The sequence below is a fragment of the Rhipicephalus microplus genome, chromosome X (assembly GCF_043290135.1).
Source record: "Rhipicephalus microplus isolate Deutch F79 chromosome X, USDA_Rmic, whole genome shotgun sequence".
NCBI classification, from domain to species: domain Eukaryota; kingdom Metazoa; phylum Arthropoda; class Arachnida; order Ixodida; family Ixodidae; genus Rhipicephalus; species Rhipicephalus microplus.
Genome location: NC_134710.1, coordinates 125,362,970 through 125,388,743, shown reverse-complemented (window position 1 = coordinate 125,388,743; position 25,774 = coordinate 125,362,970). Strand labels below are relative to the sequence as shown.

At 46.1% G+C, this 25,774-nt stretch overlaps 1 protein-coding gene across 4 annotated transcripts in view; it reads left to right on the top strand.

Moving 5' to 3' along the window:
* LOC119176820 (oxidative stress-induced growth inhibitor 2) overlaps window positions 1-25,774 on the top strand; it is a 136,162-nt gene that overhangs the window by 60,497 nt on the left and 49,891 nt on the right. Inside the window, exon 1 of one of the 4 annotated variants that reach the window (XM_075877599.1) lies at window positions 17,659-17,804. The exons of the other annotated variants lie outside the window; for them this stretch is intronic. Coding sequence (XP_075733714.1) covers window positions 17,787-17,804 — 18 coding nt within the window. The 5' untranslated portion in view covers window positions 17,659-17,786. Of the gene's footprint in view, window positions 1-17,658; window positions 17,805-25,774 lie in introns of those variants that run through there. 4 annotated transcript variants of the gene reach the window in all.

The window sequence follows — 25,774 nt, the reverse complement described above, 5'->3', positions numbered from 1 at the left end:
AGGGCTCCGGAAATTTTTACCACCTGGGGTTCTTCAACGTGCGCCCAAATCTGAGCACACGGGCCTACAGCATTCCCGTCTCCATCGGAAATGCAGCCGCCGTAGCCGGCATAGTTTGATCTTTGATTTTAGATCATGTCTTTTCACGTGTTCAACCTAATCATGAATCGAACTGACCAACCCGGCTCCCCATTCCGGAGAATGTTTGTGAAAACCTTTTGAACGTGTCCCTGGTTGCCCCTTTAGCGCTGAGGCTCAGCTGATAATTAGAATATCTTACAGTCAGCTCGTGCCCGGTGATTCGACTGCTCGAAAATGGTCACGAAAAAATGACGTTGCTCCCCAACTGCGGGAATATGCGTACCGTATACTGTCTTGTTTGAAGGACTAGGTGGAGGAGGACCAAGGGCGTTCCTTCGCTCAGTCGCTGGAAAGAGCGAGTTTGCGCTTAGATTGCCCTTCGTCGTTCTGTCTACAAAGAAGAGATGCGGTGGCAGTGCTGGGACTGCATTTCTTGAAGTACAGTCGGTCTTCTCGAGTGCTGGCAAGGATCTGCCGTTCTCTGTGCTGAAATCAGCGTGTTGACGTACAGCTGAAGTCGGGAGCGCTAACACAATTCGCAGCCCGCGCGAGCGCCTGTACCGAGACAGGCATCTGAAGTTTTTCCAGTGCAGAGTATACTTTACGGGTGGGTTTGTACGCCGCCATATTTTTCTGTTCACTTTTGTATTTTGCAGCTTTAACAAATAAACGAACAGCGTTACGGTATATAGACGCATATGCATCAAAACGGTTGGGCTGGTGCAAATGATGTTTGATGGCCATATGAATTCACGTCGCTATATACAAAAACAAGAAAACGTCTACTTAACAGTCCAAGATGGCGACACCCGCATGCCTGAAGTAAAATAGTCTATACGGCTGCGTGCACAGTCCCTTTCTCTCTCTCTCGCTCTCTCTGTACCCATGGTGCACCACTGTAGCTCTTTGTGAAGTCACATGGTACCATGCATGGTAGCGGCGGCTGCGTTCGGTTGGGAGTGTGATGCAAAAACGCTCGATCGTGTACATTCCCCACTGCTTCGTGTGTATACGTTAATGAGAGATAATGATCGTGGCATGTAAAACCCCAGTTTATCTTTCTGTGTCGCTGTCTCTCTGTGGGTCTGTGCGCCACGTGTTAAACATATTTTGTACCTTTCAACGTAGATGTACTATGTATATGCATGAACATTTCGTTGTAAAAACCATTGAAAACGATAAGTAGATTCACATATATTACCAGTGGATTTGTGTTTGCACCAAATTCTTGTAATACGAAATGCCGACAATTAGAGGAAAGGCCTAAGTATAGCGCCAACTGACCTCAAGTGTATAGGTCATATAAATTATTCCTTCGCAACACACACACACACACACACACACACATACATATATATATATATATATATATATATATATATATATATATATATATATATATATATATATATATATATTTATATATATATATATATATAGCCCTATCTTGCGCAACGGCGCCTTATTTTTTTCCCTTCTTCAAACACCACGAAAACACGGTATATAGTCTACCGCCTGGCGGGACAAAATTGCAGTGGAAGTTTCCATCACGACCTCGTTGCCTTCGCTCTCAAGGCTTCTGCGAGCCAGATACCTACCGTTGTTATGTCATACTTGCTAAATGCAGTATATCGGTATACCTTATCGAGAACAAAAGAAGTCCCGCGCGACACCACGAATACAACTGGATGGCATTTAGCGCTTGCGTTACATCTGTCATGTTGTTTAGGCTGGTCTCCCTCCTTACCACTTGACTGGATTGTGCACTCGAACCGTTCGGCGCGCCAATCCTGGAATAGAGGCAAAAGTACGTAGTCGTTGATAAGTATCGTGAAAAACAGTGGGCGGTCGCAACCACGGTCCGAACCGTGGTCCGATCCAAACTAAAAAAGTTTGCCTTATTTTTTTAATCACTGTAAAGCGAACTTTCAATCTTCAGTCCTTTTTGATATTCCATGATGTTATAGTATCAGCCGTTGTAAAATTATATATATATATATATATATATATATATATATATATATATATATATATATATATATATATATATATATATATATATATATATATATATAATGTTATGGCGTTTATTAGCCGGCACACAGCGAGCATACACAATGGCGACAGTAACGGCCAAGCACGGACTCTCAGCGCGAGCGGCGTCCTTTTTGGATAGACACACTAGAAAGCACTTGAGGGTTCGACCAAGTTCAGTGTTCGGAGGCTTCTCTACAATTACCCCGGGGTCGAAGAGGGAGCCGCCTGGCGATGTATATATATATATATATATATATATATATAAGGGGAACAAGTGTATACTTAAGGGCTCGTTTTTCGTGTTTACACAATATTCACAATATTAATGAGATCTAACCGACAATGTTGCCAAGGAAGGTATAGGGGAAGTTATTAGACCAATTGTAATGTAAATGAGAAGAAAGAACAAAGTGGGCGAAAAGATAACTTGCCGTGGGCAGGTCCAATATATATATATATATATATATATATATATATATATATATATATATATATATACATATAAGGGAAAGAAGTGTGTACCTAAGGGCTCGTTTTTCCTTGTTTTGACACAATATTATGAGATCTAGCAGACAATAATGCCAAGGAATGTATAACGGAATGTATTAGAACAATTGGAATGTAAATAAGAAGAAATAAAAAAGGGTGAAAAAATAACCAGTCGTGAGCAGGAATCGAACCTACGACCTTCGAATAACGCGTTTGATGATATATATATATATATATATATATATATATATATATATATAGATTGGACGAGCGGAGAAGAAAAACGATGTTTTATTGTCAGAATGACAATAAAACCATCGTTTTTCTTTACCACTCGTCCACTGCGTTTGAGCATCTCTTTAATACTACCGAATCCAGGAGGACTTTCAAGATATATATAGTCCTACAAAACGTTCTGGAAAAGCTCTTCGGAGGTGAACGTTGGGAGGTACCGTAGAAAAACACTGCACTTTAGAGCGGTACCATGCACTATATGGAGACGGCCGCCTATATCCGTCTGAGCAAATAAAAAGTGTAGGCGTAGCCAAACGCAACTCTACGTCGCGCCAAAGCTTGCTAAATGAATGCGAGACACAGGCACCTGCATGGCGCTCGTGCCAAGCATATATGAAAGCGACTTCGGCACCTGGAAAACGTTCGTGCGATCATGCCTAACATACATGAGACGGAATAGGTGAGACATGGTAGTAGGTTCTGACACGTCATTGTGTCGTGTTGGAACAGACAGTTATGTTCGATCCCACCGTCGTTCACGCATTTCTTCATAGTATTAGAGGCGGGCTTCATTCACCTTAATTGGAATTATCTATAACAGAAAACTTGACGTGCTTTGAGTGCACGAAATCGTGAGTTTGCGAGATAAACGAGGTATATGTAGCAGCGTCACTTCGATAACGAATACCGTGTAAGAATGAGCGAAACTCTCTATATATTAGATAGCGGCACCACCAAGCTGAGGCCTAGTTTTTTTGTTTTTTTTTTTGTCTGCTCTGGAATAAGGCCGTTGCGTCGAGGACGCCTTAAATTAGTCGTGCTTATCGCACCGAGCTGTTTATGAGGCTTGCTACGAGTTTGCCGTGTGGAGAGACGTCTATTAAAGTTATCTGCAGTACATGCATCACTTCGCTCGTCATTGCTCGAGAAAGAGAACACCAATAGCTCCTGTCGCCACCTTAATTTCCAGGCATTCTCTTTGGTTTTTTTTTGTTGTTGTTGTTGGTCAAGTGTCTTTTTTACTTTATTTTATTTCGCAAACGGGATCGTTTGCGCAAGTGCGGGACCACCGCGCTGGTGGATGCTCGGTCGGGGTTGCCAACCTGCGGAAACACAGTATTCATCCTGAAATGGGGAACCCGCCGTGTTCCAGAGGTCTTTCTCTCCTGCGCTTCGGGTGCATGCCGTCCATTGGGAATGGTTACACTTTAAACAAGAGGATGCACCCTCTGGAGGGTATATATGCCTCGCACCAACAATCATCTGCTGGCTTTCTTGCAGTTCCTTTCTCGGAGATCGCCACTTTCCTATCAAAAGTGCTATGCGTCGCATTGACAGCGCTCACACCGTTTTTCAACTGGAAATAGCGGGGGTGCGCCGATAGCGCAGTAAAGTGCACGCTAGACTATTAGTGTTGTGTGACAAAAGGACGCCTCAAATGGGCTTTTTTTTTTAGAGAGTGTATACTTCAGAGCGGGTAGCGTCGACGCTGTAGTGATTTCTGGGTCGTTTTGCTTTGTACACGTTCATGCGTTATGTTTAGGTACGTGAAAGTAGAGCTCTGCCTGGAAACCCGCACGACGTTTGGCCCGGGCAAATCGCGCGCAGAAGCCGGACCGAGTTACTTCCTCGCAGCGCCGCTGTTGTGGCTGAGGCTGGAGTACCCTCGTTCGTCTCCTGTTGAGCCTATATAGCTTTTGCGTCGATGGCTGCAGATGCGGTGGCGCTGGTACAAGGACCACGCGAGCCGGGTAACATCCCATGTGCATTGTGCAGCTTGTGCCGCTTCGCGTGCTCCAGCGGCGTCATTTTACGCTGTCCGTGAACCTTTCCATGCTTCACTGAAAGTGTAGTTATGTTTAACGCCTCGTTTTCAAGTGTGATGGACGTGCTTTGAACAACAGGCAGGGACGCTTAAAGCGCAACGAGACGCTCGTGTGCGTGGTGAGTCGGCTGCAGCGCTTGCTTTTTCGCATGCTATCAACCGCTTGCACGAAGGAGTGCCACATAGTTATCTAGGATATGTGACTATAAACGATTGGCGCTTTGGACGTGTATACATGCACAGCGCGCACGTGGTCAGCATTCGCCGCTTACTCGCAATGCATGTTGATTGATTGATATGTGTGGTTTAACGTCCCGGAGCGAGAGAATAAAATGAGGGAAAGGCAGGGAGGCTAACCAAAAAATGGAGCGTCTGGTTTGCTACCCTGCACTAGGGGAAGGGGGAATGGGGAAGAAAGCGAAGAGGGAAATAGACGATCGCATAAAAAAAAAGGGGGGGGGGGGGCTGGGGTGCTATAGTCTATACAGTAGGCCGCTGCCACGCAAAAAGTTCAGTAAGGCCTACACTGATTTTCTGTAAGCACACAAATTATGTCGCCTTTCAAGCACTGATTGTTCAGACAAAGGTATGTCGTCAAGGCGAGCTAACGCAGCAGCTAGTTGCCAAAACCACCATATGATTATGAGAGACGCCGTAGTGGAGGGCTCCGAAAATTTCGACCACCGGGAGTTCTTTAACGGCACCCAAATCTGAGCACGTGGGCCTACAACATTTCCGCCTCCATCGGAAATGCAGCCGCCGCAGCCGGGATTCGATCCCGCGATCTGCGGGCCAGCAGCCTAGCGCCTTAGCCACTGGACCATCGCGGCGGGGCTCACAATACACGTTTCTGGGCCGCTTACATGTAAGTTAGCGCGTATGTGATGTAGATATACGTGAACTGTGTGTGCTGGTCTCCCATATCAGTTTTTGATTTTTTTACACTTCCTCTTTATATGCATTTGCTCCGTTGTTTTTACAGCTATGGTGAATTAAGAAGCTGATCGCAAGGTCAAATTATATCGGTCGCGAAACTTGGAGCAAAAAGTCGTCGCAATCGTATTGCCACAGACCATCAAATACCGCCTTACGATTAAATCACGACCAGAGGAGGAGCAAGGGGACAAATAACGAAGACCAATTGAATGCAATTTTCTCTATGTTTTATATATGTCGAAGTAAACTAGAAATTTATTTTACGGTTCATCTGACACTTGTCTGATTAGCTGACTTATTTTTCGCTCGATAGCCGTAATTGGAGTGGTGGTTGGGAAGGGGGGGGGGGGGGATCAGAAAATCTGTGGGATGTGGGCTGGTGTTTCGTTCGGTACACCGTCGGGTGAACAAGGCATCGCTCACTTTTGCGTGGTGGTTTCGCACGTATGTTCCGTAGGTTATTTATTTGTTGTCTATTGGCGTGACCGTCACGCTTCAAAGAAGCTGTAGAAGCCTCGCGGAATGGATAAACGGCTCTTGTGGCTGCTGACTACTTTCGCTGGTACACGGCCGGCATGCCCTCGCCTTTCGTGATGAAGCGCTGCACTCCAAGGTTGCCCAAGTGATACGCCGAAGGCAGCCGTTTCGCTCCAGTGGTGTTCCTCGATTGTACGTGGGGCATTTTGGAAGTATACGGGGCTATTTTGCTCTTACGAGTCGTTGTATCCAAATTTTTTCAGGTGTGTATTACAAGTACACTATTCGGCTAATAAGGTAAGCTTGCTTCCGCAGTCATTTTTGTTGATCTTCGCTTTCTCTAACGCCCGCCATTGGCGTGCCATAAAGACGCATCAAAATCTCGTAGTTATCAAAAGCATGTAAAAAGTCAGAAATTGCGAAAAATTTTCTATTTCGCGCAATGTAGTGCTAATGAGCGACGTCGCTACCGCTTCCCGTCGTGACGTCATATTCTGTTTTTTTTTTTTTTTTTTTAGCATCTGCTAGTCCCCGCGATATGTATGTAGATGGCGGTGGCAATGAGCCGCCAACCGCTTGACACGTGGCTTCTGTGGGTTTTTTCGTATATCTTGGGTGATATCTGCGATTATGTCAGTGGCCTTGTGTTCAACACAGAGAACGGAGCTTATATGTTTCAGTGAAAAAAAAAATAATTAGCAGGATATGAAACTGCTTGCTGGCCGAGCTTTTCGAACCGCACAATTTTTTTTTTTTGTCCAATGGCCTCTCCGCGCACACTCTAGGGTATTTGCGTGGTCATGCGTCACTTCGTATCAGTTTTCCTGTGCCTCTATAACAGCACTACTGATAACGGGTATCTTGGTTTCTGGGCTAACGTTCTGTTTACGAATGTGGTTTGCTCCCCATCGCTGCAACTGCTGTACGAAACTCTCTCTTTCCCTCTTGCTTTGCGGATGACTGTAAGCTTAGAGTGGCTCTTATCGCAAGCGCGATGCCAAATTACCTCGTTTGTTGTCAATCGTTGCCCATTTGCGGCTTGTGACTCCTTCACTTATCTGCTGATAGCTTATTTCGATGCTAAAGCTCATCTACCTTTACGACATCTACACGCCATCGTTGGGACCGCACTCTCATGAAGCTTGTTATCTGTTGTGTTTGTCCGCGTCTTTTGATCATAAATACTGTCTAACAAAGAAAAACGAGCCCTTAAATTTGAACTTATTTCCTTCGGAGCATTATGGAACTTAATCTCTAGTACCACCACATTGGTACAGCTACGCGTAATGCGTGTACGTACGTTGTATATACTTACCCGCCGCGGCGATCTGGTGATTATAGTGCTCGACTGCTGACCCGGGGGTCGCGGGATCGAATCTCAGCTGCATTTTAATGAAAGCGAAATGCTACAGGCCTGTTTACTTAGGTTTAGGTGCGCTTTGAAAAACACCACGGGTCACAATTTCCGGAGCCCTTCACTACGACGCTCCTGATAATCACCTCGTGGTGTTGGAATCTTTTACTATGTACGTATGAATGCGTTATGCTTGCGCAGGAGCTTGCACGTGTGGCGCTCCTGTGGTTATGGCATATTTTTTTCTACCGATACATTACGGGAACGTTCGGAAGTATTCAGCTGAAGGTAACAGTTCGGCAGTGTGTAGGGTAACCAATTAGTTCTTGAACATTCTGAAACTTAGTTTTCTGGGCCGGTTTTCTGTCTTCGTTTTCAGACAATGTCAAGTTCGGATTTCTTGTACTCTACCTTCATAAAAATTACCTGTGGCGCCAAGGTAAAATTATTGGCATTCGTTATCATTCGTGCCAAAAAAATTTTTTTCTTTTCGTAGATGTTGTTCAGTTGTGCTCAATTCGATATCAATCTAATCACTCGCTTGAGAGTGGTTGGATAATAGGGCTGTGTTTTGGTTGTTTTAGTATCTTACTACGTCTGATCATCGTTCTGAAACAAATGTAACGTAGTTCCTCCCAAAAGAGCTTTTAATCGTATAGTTAAGTTGCCTTCAGAACGCAAAAGAACTCGCATATACACTGCAGGATGCGCACGTGCTCACAGACCCTCCTTAAGATTGTATATTTATTTTTTGTCCGCGTTTTTACGCTCGACCATGGTTTTAGTTTCGTAATAAACCAACTAACCGGAAAGCTTTCTTCCTTTAGACTGCCTTAGAGCTATAGTTACGCTTAAGGTGTATATGACCTCCTTCCGGAATGGGCGAGCACGTCTATAGCTCTGTTCAAGCATTGTCTACCTATGCAACTCCACACTTCACAGTGAAAAATGAAATTTTAGTCATGCATTAATTGATGAGTGATTCTGAACGTGTAAGGGGCAATGTTGACAGCGACCTCGCGTTGCTACACAGGCGACTAAATCAAAGGCGTTAGAGTCTTCCTACATCAGGTTGTTGCGAACACGGCATATGCATTGCTTGCCTGCGTAGCATTCAGTTAACGTAGCCCTCCGCTACGGCGTCTATCATAATCATATCGTGGTTTCGGAATGTAATACCCCAGATAACCTGATATTATTATTTCTGCTATCACCTCATGACGGCATAATGAAGTCATAGTGATGTCACAATGTAAAGTTCGATGGTGACGTCATCTCATTACATTGTCACTTCTCGGCTGCTGATCCGAAGGTCGCGAGTTCGATCTCGGCCGTGGCGGTCGCATTTCAAAGGAGACGAAGCGGTTGAGGCGCTTGTATATTGTGTCATGTCAGCGCATGTTAAAGAACACCATATCGTGGAAATTCCCGGAGCCCTCCACTACGGCGTCCGTCATAATTATATCTTGGTTTTGGAACCTAAAACCCCAGATATTATTATAATTACGTCGTCATTGGGAGACTCCGCTCCGGAGGGATGTGAGGTGCAGAACGCTTGCGACGTCCGTTTACACGGAGAACTGCAAAACCACGCTATAGGTGCAGACATCTTTCTATGGGGGGTTAATCATGAGTAATCGAATGAGAAGGAGAAAAAAATATGTCATCTTAGATGAGTGCATAAGGGAGCATGCAAGTTTTTTTTTTTCAATCACATGAACGGATGGATGGAAGGGTGTCTCTTTGATAAAGGCCGGTGACCTGCATTTGACCAAGCTCAAGCTTTTAGAGGCGATGCAGCTCTTTGGCTAGCCCGTGTAGCTCTGTCCCTCCGTTCGTCCGTACGAACGCGCGGCAACGTGCTTCCCTCGCCGCAGGTGTTGGAGCGGTGCCAAGTAGGTAACGCTCCAGCTGCGCGTTGACGTCACGCGCGCCTCGCACTGCGTGCTGACCTCACGTTCTCCCTAGCCTGCCGCGCTTGCCGCAGCGCCGGCATCTGCTGCCTCGTCCGTTCGCCCGCAACACTTGCCGCTACCGCCGCTCGCGAATCTTCCAGCGCTCACCACAGCACCCGCGGTAGCGACGTTCAACCCGTAAAGCCGCCCGTGCGTTACACTGCTGCTTCGCATCCCATCAGAGTTTCCTTTGGCAGCGCCTTCTCTATTTTATCAGTGGCAGCCAGATGCGCCCGATCGAGCTGTTCACCGCCTTCTCCTCTAGTCATTTTCTGCTCTCGCCCATCACCCAGCGTTCGCCTGTGTGAAGAGAGCCCTTCATGCAGTGCCTCAAGACTGGAATAATATAATTTTTCGTTTAGTTGTGTGCAGATCTATGGGGTGGTGTCTTGCGGTCCTCGTTATTACAACGTTGGCAGTCACGCTGGCTCTGTAAGTGATACGGTGGTTTGAGATGGTGTGCCGCCGTTCGTGGCGCTATGCGGGCCATAGAGTTTCCCAAAATTAACTAGAGGGCACTCTGGCGCTGCGATCGTTCAGTGACCATGGGAATGATGGGTAGCACACACATTTGCCTAGTCTTCGTACTTGCGGGCGGCGAATCGTACTTGCGGTTTCGTTTATTACTGTGTTTCGGTTTTGTTTTGAAAGAAAAATTGAACCCTTTTGATTTTCGTGAGCCGATTTGGAAAGTAAGTCTAACAAACTAAAATGGTGAAGCGCAACCGTTGAATATTTGCTAATACTTGTTTCGTAAGAAAACAGCTCCAAGTCACACGAACACACACGGAGCCAAAAGCAGGCCAGAAGTACGAATATTAGACAAATGTGTGACTACCCATCATTCCCATGCTCGCTGAAGCGCCGTGCGTTGCAGCTCCCATAGACACTAGTGCCAGAGTTCCCTCTAGTGTATATTAGGAAACTCTATGATGCGGGCCACCAATGGAAATGCGCTTGATGACGCTGCTGCACGAGTAGCGCTGTGAGGTGGCGGCGGCAATGCTTCCAGCCACAAAGAAGGAGCACGATGGACAAAAATCTGACAAACGTATGATATTGAAGAGGGACACACGTCTATCGCGTTTCCGTGGGAAAGTGCTCGGAAGCACGTGAGATGCAAGCAGCCCTACCCCCTCCCCACCCGCGGCGTCGCATCGTGACCACTCTCTCAACTAAGGCAGACCGACGGCTACCGTTGAAGAGCGCGCGTTTGCACTGGAATTGAGTGAAATAAAGGAGGTGTTGCCTTTTTTGGGGGGTGAGGGGGCGAGAGCTTTATTTATTTATTTATTTATTTATTTATTTATTTATTTATTTATTTATTTATTTATTTATTTATTTATTTATTTATTATGACCGCCATGTGCTGCAGTCAAACTTGGGTTCTTTCTCCAAATGGTGTGGTTACAATGACCTTTGTCTGAATATTTCAAAGACCAAATTCATGACTATATCTCGCAAAACATCCATCGTGCCAATTCCATACTGTGCCAATACCATGTCCTTATGTAAAGTTTATGAATTCAGTGATCTTGGTGTTCTTTTCGACAGCACGCTAAATTTTTCTGCTCACTCTCAACGTGCTGCTATGCGTGGCCTTCGTTCAATCGGCTGCGTTCGTAGAATTCTTCTCCTATATATACAACCTTCCCCAAACTCTTACGCCGCAATGTGTCTTCCTCAACATGAATATGCATCTGTGATTTGCAATGACATTGCTAAATCTGGTAGTGAGGCCATTGAGGGAGTCCAGAAAAAATGCATAAGCATTTACAATCATCCTTTCGCTAGAAATGACTCTGCATTTTGTTCCCATGTGCACTGCCAGATTATTATCGTTGTCATCACTTCACTGCCGGTGAAGTTGCGCTGACCTATCATTTCTTTACAATCAAGTTCATGGTATGATATCCTGCCCTTTACTTCTCAGTTATGTAAATTTTCGGACTCCAGATGCCCCACCGCGGTGGTCTATAGGGGCTAAAATACTCGGCTCCGGACTGACCCGCAGGTCGTGGGATCTAATCCCGGTTGTGGCGGCTGCATTTTTGATGGAGGCGAAAATGATGTATAGGCCTGTGTGCTCAAATTTGGGAGCACGTTAAAAAGCCCGAGCTTGTTGGAATTTCCGGAGCCCACTACGTCTCTCATTATCATATAATGGTTTTACTAAGTTAGACCCTACATATCAATCAATATGCGGGTTCCGTATAAGTGAACCAGAGAGAATCGACCACTTCATGTACCTGCCAACTTATTTCTAATCTTTACTGTTCACAGAATAGAAAGTCAGTATAATGTTAACTTTCATGATCTTGATATTTTTCACTCTCCATTGTCATTATTTTTTATCTCAGCTCTGGAATGTCTTAACATAGTTTTTCACAAGGTACAGATTCTTTCCCTTTCCGTCGTTCAGGAAGGTTTCTACATATATGTAGACACCTTCCTGAAAATTAAAGGGTAATATACACAACTATAGTTGTGTATAGTTCTCTTTATTTCTCCCTTCCTTTCCATGATTCTCGTCTTGTCTTTTCATTCTTCCCATTTTGCGCTGATTAATTTTTATGTGTGTTTTTCACTCTGATTTTTCTGATGAGGGTCTGTATTGTATTATTTCTAATTTTTTATTTTCGCTGCGCCTGCACTAAGAGCTCATGGCTGTTCCTGGGCATTTTAAATAAATTATTATTATTATTATTTCTATTATTATTATTATTATTATTATTATTATTATTATTATTATTAATATTATTATTATTATTATTATCTGTTGTTGTGGTAGTAGTAGTTGTAGCAGTAGTAGTATTACATTACGGCCAAATCTTGTCCAGCTGAACTAACGTTTCATCCCTATAAAATGAGTCCTTATAAATGCAGAGTCCAACTTTGTGTGCCTTATTGCAGACTACAGTCTGCAGGTAGACGCCTGGCAATATGCAGACGTCGGACGAAGGCGTGTCGTGCAGTGAAATATTGTCTGTACTGTATTATCGTCACTGCGTCATTTTTAGGCGTATAGGGTAAGATGCACAGGGTAATAAAAAATATGAAGCAACTTTGACCATGATGGGTATTGAGACGTCCTCGCCACGTCCCCGATCGCCAAAGAGAGGGAAGACTACTCAACCCTTTTTCTATTCGGTTCCCGCTTGGCTGTGTGTCTCAATCACTTTCAACACACAGGGATTCATGCTGAGGCCGGGAAGTAAGAGACGCTATGACCTTTTCTTAATTACTGATGCATTTCATTTATTACTAATGGCAAACGACGTACACGCATGCTACCTGCGTACAACAGTTCTGCTGCACAAAATTATAACACACCAGTAAAATACTCGCGACGTGCAACACAGGATACATAAGCAAAGTAACTGTGACAGTACAAGCGTGCGTCAATACAGAGTAAACACACGACGACACAAGTGATAAAGTTATTAATTAATAAACCACGCTATGTCTCAATGCACTGCCTCCCTTCCCGCAAGACTCGTCTAAGTAAGGAAGATGAGGTTCGTCTCACGAAAGGTCATATTGTCGGGACCTCGGAGCTGGCTGTTCGAGTCTGGGCTCAGGGCTTCCTGGGGTCCCTGTCCAATTCATCAAAGTCTTCATCGTCTTCGTCATCGTCGCCTTCCTCGTCTTTCTTAGTCATTTTTATCTTATTCCTCTCTCAATGTGCCCCAGTCATTCGCCTACTCGTCTCCCATCTCTAACTTCCCTTCCTCATCATACCGTCACTGGTCGTCTCATTGACTCTCATCGCTATCGCTTCGCACCGTAATATCTTCCTTTTACATTCCGTGGTTCTGTCATATCGATCTCATCGCACCATTTATTCGGCCGTGGTTCCGCGGTACCTTTTCGTAGGACCCGACTCCGCCCCTCCGCGGCACCTCTGTGGCACCAAACCAATCGCCACTATCGATGCGGCATATTTTCTTGTCGGTCGGAGTGTGTCAGTTTCGACGGCCGCCCTCGCAGCCTACGCCAGTGGAAAGCCCTCTCCCAAGCAAAGCAGATCAAGTAACAATGTACAAACTTAAACTTTAGAGAGAGAGAGAGATGGGCGAGCTGTCCGATGACACGTGAATTACGGGCGACCAGGAGTCCCAATGTTCCGACAAAGTGCGTCGTCTCAAATGTCCGACGCCCAGAATTTGGAGTGCTGTGCCGAAATGTTTTCGGCCGCCCCAATTGCCCCGGTTAGCGGTGCCCGACGAGCCGATGTTCAGATCGGGTTTAGACGCCTCTATGCAACCCGGTGTCTCCCGCAAAATTCTCCGCAGCCGCCGCTTCTTCGTCCTTCAACGCCGCAGGTGGTCATCCGGGCAGAACGCAGTAATGAGCCCTGGAGCCGCGGAGGCTGACAGAATGTCAGGCCGGGCCCGGCACAGGCGCTACAGCAGGGTCGCATGTATACAGAACCAACAAGAGGGGCTTCGCTGCCCCCATGCCATAAATCTGAAGGGCGTGCACGGAGCATCGCCACCGTATAGTGTCCGTATACAACAAGGCGCCACCTGGTCCTGGTGTTTGCGTGGTGGGCCCGCGAGAACCGTCGACAGAACCCTTCCAGGAACTCCACTCCGAAATGCGCACTCGTTACCCCGAAAGTTTTCTTTTTTTTTTTTCTTCCAATGCGGGGGTTTAAGAAATGAACGTAAACATCTTGAAAGGCCCGGGGTTCGGTCCGCGTTTGCGGGGACATCACACTATTTTTCAAAAATTGGTTGGCAACATTCGTTGTGACCACTTAAACAAATGCAGTAACTGTAAACGAATCGTACTGGGGGGGGGGGGGGGGGGGGAGGGGGGGGCTGACTTTTACTTGTCTGTTTCAGTAGCCCTCCACTACGACGTATCTCATAATCACGTTGTTTGGGGACGTAAAACCCCAGGTATTACCATTACTTTTACTTTTCCTGTCGCTCAGCGCAGTGCATGCAAATGCGGTCGAGTGAATGGATTGCTTCAGTTTGGCACGTGCCCGTACAGTACCGTCTTGTGCTGTGCATACTGGTTGACTGACTGAGGGGGTGCTCTGAAATAACATGCCAAGTGTTGAGACAGTTTGATCTTGCTGAACTCGACGGCTGATGTCGATTGAATATCAAATTAAAAAAAAAACTTGCGTCGTTTCTCGAGCCGTATATCGTTCAACATTTAAAAAGCGTTAATCAAAAATAACTGATCATAATGCGTGTTCCGCACAATCATGTGTAACTGAAAGTGCACGATGCGTACGCGCTCGACGTAGCCAGTCTTTAATCGTGAAATTGCTGCAGATTTAGTTTCTGCAACCGAGATTGTCCATGTCGCAAACAACGCTGGAACTGAATTCAATCGTACGTGTGAGCAAGTGAGAGTCATTTTAAGCATGTTCACGCTTGAACTTACGTGTATAATACATGTAGACCGCCGTTTACGGCTTCGCCGCATATATCCGCAGCAACAGCATTTCCCAATTTTAAATACTTTAAGACTGCGACATTGAACGGATAGTAAGGAAAACCAAGCCAGTTGGAATAAATGCATGGTGTAATGACGCAAAAAACAGGACACAGTTTAAGAGTCGTATCGTCTGTTTATAGCCAGTGTCTGCCTTTTTTTTTTTTTCGCTATACCACCATGCAAAGCTTTTGGCATCCGCTGGACCGGTGAACAAACGCATACACTGATGCAAAGCTCGAGACAAGCTCGTAACCTTCATGAAGAAACTGGGCTGCCAGCGTTTTGAACTGTCCGAAGTAGACCGAGTTGTCCGAACGGTATAGTTGAAAACGTTGGCTTCGGCCTCGGTCGCACGAAATGACGGTTCGTCCGTTGAGCGAGGCCGTAATAAAACTTCCTTAACTGTAATCAATCTTGGGAACTGCAAAAAGATGTATAAGGTATACGAGCTTTGCCATTGGTGAACAATTAGAGCCCCTAAGTTTGTTCTTTTCATACGGTGCATCCTGGCTTTGTTATTGTAGTGATGCCTTGCCACCTGCCGTTACAAGGTTGTGTCGTGCAGATTGTTTCCCAGACTGTACATAGCCGTCGGGCAATCGCATTTCTTTAGTTCACTATATAGCGTGATCGATGACCGCATCAAGGCGCGCATCATGAACGTCAGGTGGTGTTTCTGAACCTATACCGGCCCGGTGCTGTACAGCCCATATATGCGGTGTAAGCATCCTGCTGTGCACGTGCACGACGTCTGTGCGTAAGTAATTATCTGCTATATTTAAGTATATGGTCACTTTTGTCGAAATACTGTGTTTCTAAATGAATTCTGTGCGACTTTGTTGCGGTAAGCATAGCCCATTTGCAATATATATCAAAGCGGTAACTAAGAAGGGACGTTAGGTAAGGCCAGAAAAGGCCGGAAAGGCTTCATTCGGAAGACAGGTATTGACATGGCGCTGAATGATGTTTCTGCTCTATGCCGGACGTGACGTTGTGGATTCTGGCGCCGTTCCTTTGTGTCTATATAGTTCACTTTTTCATTGGTAAGGATTCTGCGTTATAAAAGCATTAAACATTTCTCATGTCACTCGCCGTAGTTGCACAGTGACAAACGTGTTGCGTTATTTAACTAGGTGGCGCTGGTTCGGTTCCCGCGGTCATTGCAGCCGCATGTCGGTGGGGGCGAAGTGCACAAAAAGCACCAGCCACTTATATTTTCGGTGCACATCAAAGAACCTTACTTATCCTGCAGTCCACCACTGTAGCGTGCCTAACCATCACATCGTGGTTTTGTTTCGTGTGTTTCGCAGACAGCTGATTTTCTGCACAATGACCGGTAGTAAGTTTGGAAAAGTATTTCAGGCAATCTGAACTGACCAACCTATAACTGTTCCGTGTCCGTAATAAGTTGTGTCCACTTCCGTGTGAACATTGCTGCACCGACCGATTTTGGGGCAAAAATAAAGTGCGGCACCGAGCAACACCGCGTATACGATCAAAAGTACTGTCGTCTCGATGTGTTCATACTGACCCATTCTTTAAAAATTATGCTACGATATTTTCACCGCCAACTTAGAGAATTTTGAGAAAAATGAACTTTCGACGATACAGCGCAACAGGGCCGTTGCAGGGCTGTATAGTCGTCCCCGTTCTGCTCCCTACTATTTTCTTGAGCATCTAGAAGCACCGATCCTATATATGAGAATCATTCAAAGCGTTCAGTATGCATGAAGGAAGAATTGCATGACATTACAATCGTGAAAAGTGGCGCAGAAATTTGTCTCATATACTGTTGTATTTGCACACAGGCCCCGCCGCGGTGGTCTATGGCTAAGGTACTTGGCTGCTGACCCGCAGGTGCGCGGGATCGAATTCCGGCTGCGGCGGCTGCATTTCCGATGGAGGCGGAAATGTTGTAGGCCCGTGTGCTCAGGTTTGGGTGCACGTTAAAGAACCCCAGGTGGTCGAAATCTCCGGAGCCCTCCACTACGGCGTCTCTCATAAACATATCGTGGTTTTGGGACGTTAAACCCCACATATCAGAAAGGCTTGTGTGGGGACTAGTTGGAACATACTGCAGGAAAAGGCACATATCAATACATTTGCACACAGTGTATAGGTTCATCTGAAGTTGTGCGCATTGGAGATGTTTCGTCATTGTCGAATACAAAGTGTAATTCTTCTTGCTCGGTCCACTCTCGGCCTCCTTTCCTTCCTAAAGAAAGGCGAAAACACCGGGTATGGAGAACAGTGCGCTCAGCGGAGAATTCGGGGTCCCGATAGAGCGCGGCACCTGTGGCTCCTGTAGATCTTGGAGGTCATAGTCCGTACGTTCACCCGATCTTTTTCAGCCGGTCGTTTCCTAACGTGCACTTTGACGGCTGTTCACAATGCGAGCGCGCGCTTACCAGCTCTGCAACGCCGAGATTACTTCGATAACATGTAGTACTGCTTTTACGACCAACTTTAACCAACACGTTAACTTTTTTGCCGTCTCCCTGTGTTTGTAAGGGCGCAGCCGCGTTCTCTCGGCCTACGTCCGGCCGGGGGGGGGGGGGGGGGGGGGCTCGCTTTCCGAGCCGCGTCGCACAATGTGTGCTGTCGAACTTTGTCCGGTAAAAACCAAGGCTAATCTTACCAGGCGATAAGGTGCCCCGAAGCTTTCACGTCTGCTGCAGGCAGGAGCTTTCACGTTTGAATGGCGTGATCGATTAGGCGATGCGATTCGTTCCGATGCGGTGAGCGAGAGCGCGGTCACTCGTCCTTGGCGCGTGATTAGATTGCGTTGGGTTGATGCCGCTTGGGGCAATTCACCTGACGGATACGGTTGTTTGAGCACTGGGACTGCTGGTGTGAGGGGCCTGCCACATCGCTGCGAACGTTCGGAAGCAGCGTCATAGTCCGCCATTCCACCTGTTCCTTGCGAGAAATTCTGCGCATGCGCCAACTAGCAGCGGTGAGTCGTGTCTTCGCGGTTTATTTTGTTGCCTCTTTTGTGTCGGCCTTTCGTGGCAGTGATGTCGATTACCTTGTACAACCATTCAGTTTAACTGGTATTTTTCTCCGTGTCCTGTTTATCTGCGCCCTGTTCATGTTTAGCCGTGTTTAGCCGTACAGGAAGCCCACAAAGCGACGCCTCACTGCTATGCTAACGTTTCGACAGGAGGACTTGTTCGGTTCGTAATTTACAGTGCCCATGGCGGCGCATGAGAAACAGCGCATCATATACGGCTTCTTTTTTGGTCGTCTTGTTCGTCAATTTACCAGATCAATGCTTTACAATGACGTAAAACCTGCGTTGTGACTGTCTCGTATGATTTCTGCTTGATTTGTGTGCACGTTCTACACTTCGTGGTTTAGCGTAAGATACAACGCTCGTGCAGTAGCATTCAAATTCACCCGAGTCACGTTGTTGCTATTTCGTGGCATTCATTTAAACGAGGCCAATTAGAAATGATTCTGCGTGTTTTTTTATATCCTTTTTTTTTCCTGCTGGGTGCATCGTGTACAGCCGTCGTGTTCGATTCGCAACAGATCCCGCTGGCTGTCCGGCGTTTCTGCCGCGTAACGGCCCTTTTCCTAGTCCGAACAGCACCCCGAGTGAACATCGCCGAAATCAAAACTGGTGGCTCTTGGGACTCCGAAATTGTCCGCCGCATGTCGGTGGCCAGTCTTGGAGGCCTGCGTTCGCGCCTTTCTTTGGGGCAAACATTTGCATGTTTGAAGCACCACACGTGTCGTCACGTTTTGGCCTCCATAAATCATGGCGCGTGTCTGCCCAAGGCCGGCGTGCATGCGCAGACTATATACCTGGAAAAGGCCCATTTATCGCGCTCCCAGTATAGCCCCCGCAATCGGGAATATTCTGAGGCTACTTTCGAGTATCCTATATCTGCTCGAAGAACAGATAACCGATTGATTGATTGATTGATTGATATGTGGAGTTTAACGTCCTGAAACCACCATTTGATTATGAGAGATAACTGTATAGAAAAAGTTGATAAGCGGGGAGCGTTTCCTGCTAGTATTCAATTCATGCCGAACTATTTTGAAAGCTCCCCTTGGTAACGTTGCAATAGCACCTTTATCATATATACGGCTGAGTCGCAGGATACAGAATCTATTCACCCTTGCAGCTCTTTTTTTTTTTCTCTTATTATTGTTCCAGCAGTTACACCCCTCTCTATCTTGTGCCAGAGGCGAGGTCTTTCGCCCAATGGGCTGCCTGCAACATGCGCATGCGCGAGCCGCTTTGAGAATCGCAACGCGGCACGTGCACGACGTGCCTCGAATACGTGTCGCATCGTTTGTCCCCGTTCGAGCATCGCTCGCTATTCGCAGTCGCTTCTGACGTCACGAGGCACGTATATACGGGCGCCAAGCAACCCGATCCGCTTAGTGCGTATGTATAGAATGCACGTGTGAATGGGTGAGCGCAACTTTTTGCGGAAGACCGCCAGTTGTGACGACCTTGTCGCCGAGTGTATGTGTCGCAACGGCGTCCCGCGACCAAGCGCTCCTTTTCGCGTAGAGAAGTCCTTGCTTCCTCGTCGCCTCCCCCCCCCCCCCCCGTGTCCGTCGGACACGCGCGTGGCTCGTGTATCGTGCAAAATTGATTTTGTAGCGTGGCGCAACACGGCACTCTTTCGAGTGCGGCCGCGTTCGTTGCTGCGAACGGAAGAAATCGCGGGCCTCTTCAGCGCCACTCTTTCGTTCTTTGTATGCTTCATCAGTTCGTACTTCTCTAGTCTTCTTTTCGGCCATGCAAACGAGCCTTTTCATTTTTCGCTGACGACTAGGACTAGAGCTATACGCACCGACAATGGGGCTGTAATATACCCGGAACAGCCACTTAGAGCCTCGTTTTAAGGAGTGAAGGAGCCGGAATAGGTGCTAAATAGTCGCGAACCACGACGTGCTTTATATGCTGCATGTGAATGTGTGAATGCATGCAAGAAGTTGACGTAGCGCTCCGTTCACTCGTTAGTTCTGAACGGCAACAAATATAATGATATACAAGCCGTACGGCTTCACAGGTAGATGACTGACATACGGTTACATTGTACTAGATACGGTAGCCCACATCCCCCTTTTTATTATTTTGCTCAGTCCACATGTTGCAGCTAAAATCACAGTACTTTTTTTTTTCTCAATGTGAGCTGATATACTACGCTTTGGCTTGTCACTTGCATATTCATAATGTGAGGAACTGCTCGGCGCGAGTTGAACGAGAACAACGCTATAAACAGGGTGAGTGCCAACTTCCAGCTCTTTGAAATCGGTGTTAGGTGTGTTCGTATTCGTACAATTTGCGCCGGGAAGTTTCTTACGTTATGAACTCAAACCACAGATTCGCCTTATGTCTCACGTGGAGGTGGCCTTGAATGGAATCGCGGTGTGAGCCCGAAACGGCGCAAAAGTTATCACGTGATCTCTGAAGTGTGGCTGACCCGCCACGGTGGTCAAGGCGCTCGGCTGCTGACCCGCAGGTCGTGGGATCGAATCCCAGCCGCGGTGGCCGCATTTCAGGTGGAGTTGAAAATGCTTCAGGTCTGCGTTAAAGAACCCCAGATGGTCGAAATTACCGGAGTCATCAATTACGACGTCTCTCATAATCATATGGTGGTTTTGGGACGTCAAACCCCAACAACTATTATTGTCTAGCGTGGCTCGAGGCGCGCGAGCTGTGCTTTCGCTTCGTATTTGCAGCGTTGCCGCGACTTGGTCTACTTGAAGGAACGCGTAAAGCCCTAAGGGCCCAACCACACGTACGCGTTTTCAACGCGTCAACACGTCTTTCCGACGAGGCGCCGCGCCCTTTCTTTATAGGGAGAGAGAGAGAAGGCGTGCAACGTCGCGTGGCAGCGCGTTCCCTCACTCTCATGGACACTGCGCCGTGCTCTCTTAAGGGCTGCTGAAATAAGCGTCTTTTTCCTTTGTTCATCGAACCACTACCACCACCACCACCACTCTCATGAGACAACGTGCGGCGTAGCGTAAAAAAATGCGCTGACGCGCTGCAGTGACGGTACCGGTACGTATGGTCGGGCCTCAACAACATGTACGCGTTATAACGCATCAGTGCGTGGCCTGCGCTCACTGTTCGTGCGCTCTCTCCGTGATGGGAAAGGGTGGGATCTACGTGTGGCTGCGTGCCTCTCCATTCAAAGGGAGAGAGCATGCCGCGCGCATACGCATTGTAACGCGTACGTTTGATTGGGACTTAAAGGGTGCGCAATGGAAGACGCCTAGCCAGGGATAGTGAATTGGGTAATGGGCCTCTGAGGTATTTAACGCCAGGTGAGGCTAGACAAGCATGAAGGGAGAGGGCTTGTCGGATTTTGGCCGATTTATCACCACTGAGGCTTTCTTTCACCTTCGAGTCGTCTTAGCGATATATTGCGAGCGACACCTAGAATTTCTTGGCACACTTCCCAGCTTGCAATAGCGCTATAAATGGAGAATTGAGGAAAAGCACAAAGTGCGGTTGCCTGAAGTTTAATAGGAAAAAGCTAATGGAAGCTAAAGTCCGTGTTTAAGGGGGGAGGTCTTCAGAGGTGATAAGTCAGAATAAAAAAGTTGAAATTGTGCATGTTCTGCAAATATTTCGCAAAGTTATAATTAATTGGAGACATGAAAGTGTGCCTTCGCACATTAAACTTGCAGGTGATAGTGATAACGCGTGTTTAATACAGGAATAAAACCATTTTTTTATTTCCATGTGTTATACGGCGTCATGCAATCTGCGATACATGCGTGTCTGTATGTGCCTCCGATGTTTGTTCGGGCAGCGAGAAGAAATCATTATTTATTTGTTTGTTTCTTTTGATGCGAAGTCGCCTTTTTATAGATATTTCGGCAGTTTTTACTTATGTGGGATTCATAAAACATGTGTCATAGTGTGGTAGCTGTCTCAAAGCTCGGGAAAGATTCACCATAATTCGTTCTTAGGTGCCTTGTATTTCGCTTTATACCTTGTTCCTCGCACAATCTCTATCTTTCTTCATGTTGGAGCAGGGGAGTTTGCATATCGTGGTGATTGGAGGTGCCAGGGAAGAGAATTACGGGCACCTGCATTTAGGAATGCTCAAAGCAGACTTTGCACGTGTTTAATTCTACCTGATTTAAGCGCAGTGTGCTCAACGTGAAGTAGTTTGTCTAACTGTAGAGACCACAGCACGCTTTTGTCTCAGTTATTTTCATTTCTCTCCCACATTCCACGATGCAGAGTTGTTTGTCAACTAACGAGCCGTGCCCCCAACTTGGGCTGCGGAAATAGCGTTTTTTCCTCGCCTCAACCTTTTCCTCCTCCTTGAAGACAACGGCGCGAATTCTTAAACTCAACGATGGCAACTTCCCACACATGTACGCATGTTGCACGTCATATTTTGAAACATACATATTTATTTAACACACACACACACACACACACACACACACACACACACACACATATATATATATATATATATATATATATTTATATATATCAGGGCAAACCTGATGAAGGCCGGACCCTGGCTGAAACGTAGGAAATATAAAAGTTTTCATTTTGCCCGTCCTCTACTTCTTGGTATTTTTCCACTGGATCCTGGATCCAAAAACAACTTCATTTATATATATATATATATATATATATATATATATATATATATATATATATACTCTTTTGCACACTGTGAACAAGGCTCTTGGGCGGCAACTGAAACGTTCTGCTTTTATGTGCACAAAGATCGCGGTGGGTGTTCATTTTAGCCCCATGGGCCTTAAATAAACACAATAACCCTAACAAAATAAGAGAGCTAAGTGACAGTGGCATCACGCTCTTGCGAAGCTGGGTAAAAGTGGAATATCACGCCTTGTTGCTTCTCGTACGTAGCGCACTAGCACGAAGCAGAATCGCTGTTGATGGCTTTTACCGCACTCTTCCTGACTGTGCAGTCTTCAGAAGTTGGCACGCAAGAAGTGAGACCAGAACAACGCATTTCAATATTGAAAACACCGCGAAGTCGCGCTTAAGAACAACGCATTCAACCGCCCTCTTTCCTGCACCAGAGGGAGGCAAGATCACGTGATCCAACTCTGCGCGTCACAGCGATTGCAGCGCCCCCTCTTCCAGTGGTGGGCCTCCCGCCCAGTACTTTGCTCTGTCATTACGAACGAGTGTCTCGTAGATCACCAGATTCCCCCGAAAGCGCAACTGACGTTTACAATAACTGGAGTGCTTATTCGATTGGTCACGTTGCCATGTACTTTGCTACTGGTACCGGTTACAGTTGCTGCCAGTTGCGCCGGACCTTGTAAATACCTGGAGCAATCGAATGAGACTTTTATGTACAGAGAGCTCCGCCAACATGTTACTGCATTTTCTGCGTTTACTTAGACACTGGAAACTAGTGTATGCATGCCCTAAAATGATTATTCTTTTGTTTTGGTCGGATATCTCAGCTATCGATTTAGTAATCTCTTAACTGTTAATCAAAAGTTTGTAGAGCCTAGAAGAAGTAAATGGATGCTATTAGTTTGTTTGTTTACGCCAATTTCGCCTTATGTAATTGTTTAACACGTCTCACTGCGATGAAAGCGCGCTGCCTAAACTCTCGTGTATACCTCCTGTTTGAGCGAAATGAAAAACCTTCCACTTCGTCTTTCACACTAAATTTGTTGCTTATAAAAAGACGATACAAAGGGGTTGGATCAAGGGCTGGTTTGTTTGTTAGGCAGAACCTGATGAAAACCATCAGAAAATTCATCCAAAGAAGGAATACGGAAGACATATGCCTTCCTTGGCCTTATTGTCTTTTGGTTTTAATTCAGTCAACAATTACTCTGCACTGATGAGATCTCGCTTTGTAACTACGTTGATATGCGTATATAATCAAAGTTAAAATGGACGCTGGCCAAACACACAAAGAAGATAAGAAAGCTAGAAGTTTCGGCTCCCGTGAGGGCCTTGTTTACCTGTGGTTTACAAAGGCCCGTATGAGATTAGAAACCCGTTTTTTTCTTGCTTTTCAGTTTTACCTGTGACTAAACAGTCTTGAACAGACGAGTTTCGTTGGAGCTCTTCATAGATCCAAATAGTATGAGCGCTAGAACCAAGCAGAGTTTTAAGCACGTTTTTTTTTTTTTTTTTTTTTTGTGCACGAAGTCATCTGTGCGTTAGCTGACATAGGAAGGGCCTTGGCCGCGGTCACTGCAGTGTCAATGTGTTCTTTATCGCCACGGCAGTGTCAGCAACTCTCAAGTTAATTCGCGCCGCTCTTGACAAATACTCTTTTTTTATCTTATCAGGCGCTTGGGTTATCTGAACCTGATCACGACCCTTGCCAAGTCAGCGCTACATGCGAAGCAGGTATTGTTCAGCCCCGTTTTATACAACACGCTTATGACTGGGAGCACGCACTGGTGGGACCGTGGAAACTTTTGCAAAGCAGGCTTTGCAACCAGACTCATGCATAGACAGCGACCATCAGGTGGCAGAGAAAGAGGGAGAGAGAGAGATCTATTTTTCTCTTTACCACTTCGGCTTTTCGTCTCTCAACAACGATAAAGGGACCGTCGGTGTGCTCGCCTGTTCAGTAGCGTTGCCAAGAGGATGTAAGCCCCCCCCCCCCTTCCTCACCCCCCCCCCAGCCACTTACAACGTTTTTTTTTTTTGTCATTTCGCGCTGACGTGATTTATGAACAAAGCGGTGCTACTATCACAAAGCTTCCCTGGGTGCTTTTACAGTGTTCAATGTATGTACACGGAAAAACGTGTCGAGGTGTGTGTGAAGGCTTTGGCACCCAGTAAGCTTTTGGGCAGGAATCTCCGCCGCGAGCGTTTTAAGTTGACTCGCGGACGGGATTAATGTTGCCGCGGTGGTCATATTTGTAGCCGTCGGAATAAATCTCGTCGTAGTCCACCAGAACGATAATTTTCAATGGGCAGAACTTTGTTTTAATGGTAAAAGCCAGACACAGTTCCAAGGTCTGATAGGCCACGTTCAAGCATATTGTGACGGGGCGAGATCTAGGCTTATAGGATAGCGTCCACCGAGAATCGGCAGCCGAACAAAATGGCTGAGTTGCCTCTCGCGCAAGCGCATAACGCACAGGCGTCTTCTTCATATTCGCAAAGTGCCACGCTTGCTCCTGTCGATGATGCACCGTAACAATATTATAGTGTGACTTTTCGTACGTGTGCTGAGATATCCTCAAGCCAGAGAATAACATTTCTATACAACCTTCGCATGTTTTTCTAACATCTAAACACACACACACACACACACCACACACACATGCGTGTGCGCGCTACATAATATTCGGCTTATCCACCGAACTCCCCTTGTATGCGAGTGCACAATATATTGATACATATCTTTACTATGTGATAACGGCCGAAGGCACTCTGAAGTGTTGTGTAATGATGAAAGTGCGACACTGGCAAACGTGCAGGCAAATCACAACCTTAGAAAGGCCTACTAATATACGCATGATGTAACTTAAGCTGATGTATAAAAAGATGGTGGTCATACACCTAAAGCAGTGTAATTAGAAATGCAGTGTGGGCAGCTGTAATAAGCGCAAGTTTTCTTGTTCAGCAGTGTGGCAAACAGCGCTGGAATAAGGAACATGAATCTGAAAAAATATATGACAAATTTAAAAATATGTATATTGATTCCCTTCATCTGTTTGTCCTTTTACATTGACATTACTATAGAAGGGAACACCGAGCGATTTCTGCAGCTAGCGACATAAGGCACAAGAAGATATGCACAGAATGAAGAAAACCTCATGTAAAATTAAGAAACAATATACATAGTAACCATAATTATTCACAAGAAATGAAATAAACTTGGTGTAAGCAACGTTTCACGCAGCAAAGAGACACATACCACAGCGGAATAGTGCTGATTATCTTTTTCAATTGACACGAAGATT